We start from the raw sequence: 7,222 nt of genomic DNA, 5'->3' as shown, positions 1-7,222 counted from the left end.
TACCTATGATAGTCCAGGTTGAGTGAGGCACCACCTCATGCTACTGAGCCAGAAACTGCATCTTTGTAGTATTAAAATAACAAAAGAAAATTATAACATTTTTTAGTTCTCTTTTCTTTTCTTCTCTTTTTTCTTTTTGATTGTGTGCGAAAATATTTATTTCAACACTTATCCAATGATGATTATTTAAACTAATAGTTAATTTTCAGTTCTGTATACAATTAACGAAACCTACAGATACACTTTTTGCCGGACGTGCGAAGAACGATACTGTCATGAGATCAATCGACAGGATACTTTTGTATTCTATATAACTACCTCGCGGAACAACTGAACTGAACATGTACTTGAAGCAAAATAATAGCAAAGAGCTTATCATAATTTATAGTAAGTCGGCTGATCCTGGAAATCCGCTCATGACGAGTCTGTCATAAAGTTCCCCAACCATCAAATAGCGGTGTTTCGCAATAAGATCAAGAACAACGTCGCACGGGTTGGTGGTTCTCTTATCAAGAAAGCGGATCTCGTTGTAAGACATGCCAAAGTTCTCTGCAAGCTGTTTCCATTCTTCTCCACCTAGCAAACAAAAGCGATTTAAAAGTTTCAGATTCTGTTTTATCGAAATGTTTATAGAAACAGTTGCGCTTGTAAGGAAAGACCTACCATCTAGAACACTGAATGGTATTTTTGTGTGACATCAGATGCCTTCTTGAAGACAACTGCGTGGCCTTTTCTTGGAAGTTTGAGCCATGTTTTTAATTTAACACTTCTGAAGTTTGTGGAGTTTAAGCGAAATCGGTAAGAGCGCTATCGAGATATATTAAGATGAAGTTTTTATGGTTAAAAATACGTTAAAAACTGGACAATATAGATGGTCGGCCGTTATCTGTAGAAAGCGAGGGGCTTTTGAAATGCAATTTCACCTCATAGTAGTTTCAGTCGTTTTAAAAACGCATGTGAAAGATCATGGAGATAGCTTAAGCCGATTGCTAGAAAGAAGGATTTGCTTGGTATGTATCGAGAAGCTCTAGTTAGCGGTTTTGTAAACATTTTGGTCTACTTTAACAAATAAGCGGCCAAAAGATTGTGGCTGTCCCGACTACCCTAGCCTGTATCAGCCCCTCAGTCAATGCAAACGAGCGAAAAGAGCTCTCTCATTTTGTAAAAAGAGGAATAGTGGTTTAATTGACATCGATGGAGGCGACAACAACAAATTTTAAAAGCAATACTTTTAGATAAGCAAAACACCACCTTGGCTCGTGCATCACACTTTTTGTATGTTACTTCTTTATCCTATAATTCGTAGCACCACTCGGACGTGAAAAGCAGTTCAATTAGCGCTAATTCTAATCCATCCCTGGATTCCAGAGTCTTCTTTTCTCCTGGGGGGCAACGCTTGTGAGCTAGAGGACCTTTAGCATTTAGGCTTTTGTTCAATTTGTCAAATATAGTCGAATTTTTCTGGACTTGATTTCTTTGACGTTTAAAATGATAATGGAAAATTTGTCGTAGCTTGTTGTGTTCTTCCAGAAAATGTCGCATTAGAAAGTTTGCCGTCGTCGTCGCACTTAACGTTGGTAACCTAGATAAGAAGTTTTTTTTCAGGCTTTTTTTTGAGCAACTGCATAAGTTGCGTCATTAACTGCCATGGTCCTCCGTGCCGAGTTAGTTTTCTAACCATGATTCAGTTAATTTAGATGGGCAAACCTTAATAAAATTGTTGTTGTTGTATTGGGTATAATTTTATGTCCGGAACCTGGAAATAATCTTTTGACATGACTTTGACAATATTGTATAGACATAATTTTGGGAACACATGTGAGAAGCTTGCAGGAAATAACAAATGGCACTTACCACATAGACTAAATGTTAGTTCCTTTCTCATCTTAAAGGGAATAGAAAGCACATCAAGGTTCTCGTTCAGTAAGGGACCTGGTTACCAAACAACATGGTGTGAATAAAATAACTACCATAACTGTACATGCAAACCTGTGTACATACTTCTACCTCTACTGTACAAAGTTCCAACATGAACTTTTTCTAAAGGTGGCGAAAACGAGGTCGCTATATTGTTGAAACTAGAGGTGTTCTTCCAAGTTCTTGCAAGAAAGATGCGGGAAAAACTTCACTTACTACTTGGAAGTATCTCTCCTCGTGGTAATAAAAGAAAGAACGAATTTTTACATAGTGCTTTTGTTGTGGACGTACCTGTAGTACCGGCAGGTACTATCGTCCTCAAGTACTCAATTACGTCGGTTCTTTTTTGAGATTTAGCCTTATTAGCTAGACACCGAATCCATCGTTGCGTCTTTGGCACTGGATTTTTCAGATCTGCTGGGGTTAATTTCAGACACTCTTGAAATAGAACTACAATTTCCTCGGGCTCGTTCGACTGAGTGTGAATGCACTGAAGAACATCATTGGGGAGAACAAGAGACAGTTCTGAAAGTTAAAGTAACATGTTTAAGTCACCGCTTTTGTAAATTGAGTGAAAAGACGTCAGATTAGATTAAGTTTCTCAAAAGCGTTTGACTCACGAACGGCTATTGACTATTAAAATGTCACAGGACCGCGTTGGTTTAGAAGCTTTTTGACCGAACGCAAGCAATTTGTGATTGTTCGACGCTTCCACTCATCCTGGTCTTGTGCAACGTCGGGGTTCCCTGTGGTACAATCCTGGGCCAAGTTTTATTCCTTATTTTTTTGTCGATGATATATCATTTAGCATCTCTTCTACAGTAAGTATGTTTGCTGACGACACCAAAGTGTACAGAGAACTGTCAACTGTGGCATCTAAATGACAACTTCATTTTAACTCCGAGAGGTGCGAAGTTTTACGTACAACGCACATATGTGAACCCTCCCTCCCTAAATACTCATTGGGTACGAGTCTTAAAACTCGAAAGTGTGTCAAGGAATTGGGCATTATGGTTTCTTCGGATTTATCCTGGCCGTTAATGATCAAGCTAACACTTGTTTATTGATTTGGGTCACAGAACGGTTGGCTAATTAAAGAAAACAGCAGACTTCAAGTGACTGCTATAATAAATTGACAAAATATAAATGCAGTATATAAGAATTGGAAGAATAAGAATATATAAGAATTGGAATTTTACAACTGACCTTTGTAAAATGATTTAATGGTGTTCTCACATCCTTGGTAAGTTTCAGAAATTCTTTCTCTCACATCACTGCATCCAGATGCACTTTGCTGATTGAAAAAACACACGATAAAAGATAAGAAAATTCTGAATAAACATTTTTGAAACCCTTGCTTACTTATGTTGTTGTTGTTTTCTGCTATGGTAAACTCAGATCACGGAGACAAGATATATGCCTTCTGCCCAGCCTGAAATAGCTTATGCTTTCATTGCGTATATCTAAGATTTTAAAGAGATTGCTTCAGTAGTTGTAGTGGTTTTCTAAAAGTATAAATCATACACAGATGTACATAGTAGTTGGCGAAAATAAGAAACAAACCTGATTAAGCAGGTTCCTGCTCTCGTTAGGGCCTGAAAATGAAAACCAAGGTGCAAACATTTTGATGAGAATTCTACAATCTCCCCGCAAACCAGGTCGAGTGCAATGCTGACATTTCTGAAGCTCGCATTCAGACAACAAGTGAAGACACTCACAGCCGCGCACCTTGTGAGCTCGACATGTGACAGAGCCTTCCTGTGAACACACTGGACAGCAGATGCACATTTCGTATCTCATGTTCTTCAGCCAGCTAAACTCTCTGCGCATGCACTCGAGAATCAATCTGAGTTGACGATGTATTGCACGACTGGTTAGATTGGAATAATCTTCAGTGAAATCTAGCGGCATCGCTCCACAAAAATCGCTTCCATCGTGAAGGGCGATTTCAATAAAAGAGGAATGACACATAATGATGACGAACACCCCTTGATCAGGAAGGATGTAGAACAGAGCAAAATTTCTGAACAGCTGGGGTTGTATCTGGCTCTTCCACTCTTCGTTACACCATTGGTAAAACTGGAGCACTAGTCGCGTGAACAGGCCTGGAGGCACTCGACCTACTTCAAACCTCACGAAAAGTGAAGGCGTTCTCACAGAAGCAAGGAGCTCCAATACTTTATTTGTAGGGGGTGACATCAGCATGGACGGCACAAGGTATTGTATGTTTCCTCCGTCAGATGGCCAGGGACAGAGCAAGCTGAATCTCTCCATTATCGCGATAAGGCATCCACAGGTTTCTTTACTGTACACATCAATCAAATGTTTCCACTCGTGAAGCAGAAGCCTTTCATCTAGGATACCAGTCTCCTGCAGCTTGAGCCAAAACCGTTCAACGTTATCTTCTGTATCCGGCTCGTAACGCCTAATAGTAATTACTTTCTTGAAGATATCAATGAGCCACTGGGGGTCCAAAATCACCAAGTTGTTTAGTTCTTGTGTTTCGTTAAAATGAATTAGAACCTTTTGATCATGCAAAAAGTCAAGCATAGTCCGAAACTGTCCATCGTGATCGATCCCGCACTTATCAGAAGCAAGCTTCCTAGCTTCGCCAATGGCCATCAATTTGCAACTGTCTTCACGTAAAAGCCGAAGAATACTTTCAAACCTTAACCACTTTAATGGGATTGCCTCCTTCAGCTGAGGAAGACCTTGGGCAACAGACAACAATTTTTTTCTTAGGCGTGTTACCTCTGGACAACCATGTCGGCTCCCTGATTTCGTGTTGTCGACAACAAAAACGTCCTTAAACAAATGGCTTTTATAAGGCTTGCTTCGGAGAAATCCATAGATATCGACCGCCAGACCTCTAGGATCAGTGGCACTACTGTAGGGTTTATCGGCGTGAGTACACACGAAAAAAACTGGGGGCAATCTCGCAGTTTTGGCGTCTGAAGGAGAGTTGTCCTGGCCAATAGCATCTGGACCGACCAAAGAATACACGGATGACAGCCAAAAATCAAGGTAGTCTAGGTTTGTGTCGTTGCAGAGGTCTTCCTTGTTCCTATAGAGTCCTTTTCTGACTAGAGAGTCTGCTTTGTTGTAGGGATTACGACTTAGGTCGCAAGCTAAGATGTAGATCGCTTTCTCTGTCAGAAAGATTGGGTGGGTGGCATAGTAAACGGACTGTCCACCAAAATCCCACAGAATGGAAAATATTTCTTCCTCTTCTTCAACATTCTCATTATTTTGTAGAAGTTTTTCCACCCTTGTTGCTATACTTTCTGGTATTTCTTCTTCAAACGAATGACTGTGTCTTTGGCTCAATATTGCGTCCGTAATTGGTGTATCAGAGCTATCATTGCCTGGTTTCCTTAAGGGCGGACTCTGAGATATTTTAACATTTTTTAATGCCCCAAATATTGACTGTGCGATATTCTGCTCGAAGAAATCCTCTGACCCAGGATCAATATTCTTGTTGCTATTGTCCCCTGCTCTCCAAATTTCCGTCGAAACTTTGAAGTATGAAGGGTCAGTCTCTATTCCTACAGTGCTTTGTTCCTTTGGATCGAACTTTTCTCCTCTTAGAGATTTCTTTAGACTAGTTTTTCCTGTTCGAGCTTGCCCGATTATCATGATTGGTACTCTTTTAATATACGCTCTCCCGTCCATAAGAGCATTGTTGTAGGCTTCAATTGCCTCAGGACCTCGCGCCTGAATATCCGAGGGAACTATAAACACAAAATAAAATATTAGTTTTTTTAGAGCGATATCATTGCAATTCCAAAAGGCACGATGACGCCCTTTACTTCTATTAATAGTTGCTGACCTAGTATACATGTGATATAGGAACAACGTCTTTAGCCATAATGACAATGACAATAATAATAATAATGATAATAATAATAATAAAAATACTTACATACTTGATGTTGACACAAACTTGGCCGATAGCAAACATCCAACAGCTTGACCGAAAGGGAAGAAAGATCAACGTGGAGAATGGAGGAAATCACCCTAAGGGATCGATAGCGATACTGTACATGTCTAGGAAGCTCGGTGGAAGAGGTCTCAAGTCCGTGGAGAATGAATACAAGAACACTAAGATCAAAGCAGCAGTAAAGCTTTATTTTAACGCTGACCCTACGATGGCAGCAGTAAGGTCGTTTGAAGAGCTAGCCGTACAAAATGGAAGCCACTCCATCATTAAAGATGCTAAGAAGCATGCAGAGGAGCTGGATCTACAGTTGTGGTTAAACTTCCCTAACCCAGTTGCTGTTGCCGATGGCAAAGAAGTCGAAGCTAAGAAGGGAAAGCAGGCAATCTACAAAGTCCGCCAGCAGGAGATACAATCAACGGTATCTGAGGAGAGATGGAAAGGAAAGCTTATTAAGAACAGATGGGAGGACGAGAAAGTTAAACTGGAGGAATGCTTTGCGTTGCTTTCTTCATGGAAGAATGCCCCAACGCATACCATCGCTGGAGTACAAGAGCTTTACTAACAGCTGTTACCTACCAAGGTTTACTACAACAGAGAAACAAAATCACAAGTTACTGATGAAAAATGCCGCTTATGCGGGGATTTCCCTATCTGGCTGTAGTGCACTGGCACAGGCTAAGTTCCTACAGAGACATAACAATGCTTGCCAGATCTTATTCTTTGAAGTTCTTAGATCTTTAGATCTCATTACTAAAGTTGAACCGTCGTTCTCACAAGTCACACCCAAGCCGCTGCATGAGAATGAGCACGCGACCGCCTTCTGGGACGTCCCATTATTAGGTGACGCAACTCAAGTAAAAGCTAATAGAATCGACGCCACAGTCACTGACAAGACCAGCGAGCAAGTCAGAGTGATTGAAATGAGCTGTCCATAGCTGGAAAATAGAGAGTCTAAAGATTTCCAGAAGACAACGAAATACAGTCAACTGAGACTAGAGCTGACGAACCGATATCCTGAGTACAAGGTCAATCAGTATAACATCATCACGGATGTCCTTGGGGGCTGTTCGAAAGAGGTTGAGAAAAATATAAAAGAGCTCGTAGGAGACAAGAGTGAATCAATTATGAGCCAAATGCAAAAGGCAATCCTGTCTAGTTCATTACACATTGCTAGAATGTTCAAGCTAGCGCTTAGATATATACTGGAATTTTGACACCTATTTTAACAGATACTTAATCTTGTACATTATCGAAATTTTATGTACATACCTTAGACGTTCCCATAAAATGGACAGCTATATGAACGATGGTCTTCAACTTATGAATATTTTTATTTTGTAATTAAGACGTCCATAAAGCTTGTAG

At 40.3% G+C, this 7,222-nt stretch overlaps 1 protein-coding gene across 1 annotated transcript; it reads right to left on the bottom strand.

Annotated features, from left to right (window-relative positions):
- Positions 1-334: 334 nt before the first annotated feature.
- Positions 335-5,619, bottom strand: LOC140929780 (uncharacterized). Its single transcript, XM_073379489.1, has 5 exons — positions 3,481-5,619; positions 3,124-3,211; positions 2,209-2,442; positions 1,855-1,932; positions 335-576 (listed from the first exon to the last, which is right to left on the bottom strand). The coding sequence occupies exons 1-5, from the start codon at positions 5,587-5,589 to the stop codon at positions 383-385; spliced, it is 2,703 nt and encodes a 900-aa protein (XP_073235590.1). The 5' UTR covers positions 5,590-5,619; the 3' UTR covers positions 335-382.
- Positions 5,620-7,222: the final 1,603 nt, after the last annotated feature.

Source organism: Porites lutea, chromosome 3 (genome assembly GCF_958299795.1).
Source record: "Porites lutea chromosome 3, jaPorLute2.1, whole genome shotgun sequence".
In the NCBI taxonomy this organism is placed as follows: Eukaryota; Metazoa; Cnidaria; class Anthozoa; order Scleractinia; family Poritidae; genus Porites; species Porites lutea.
The sequence above is the reverse complement of the archived record's forward strand: the minus strand, read 5'-3'. Positions and strand labels throughout refer to the sequence as shown.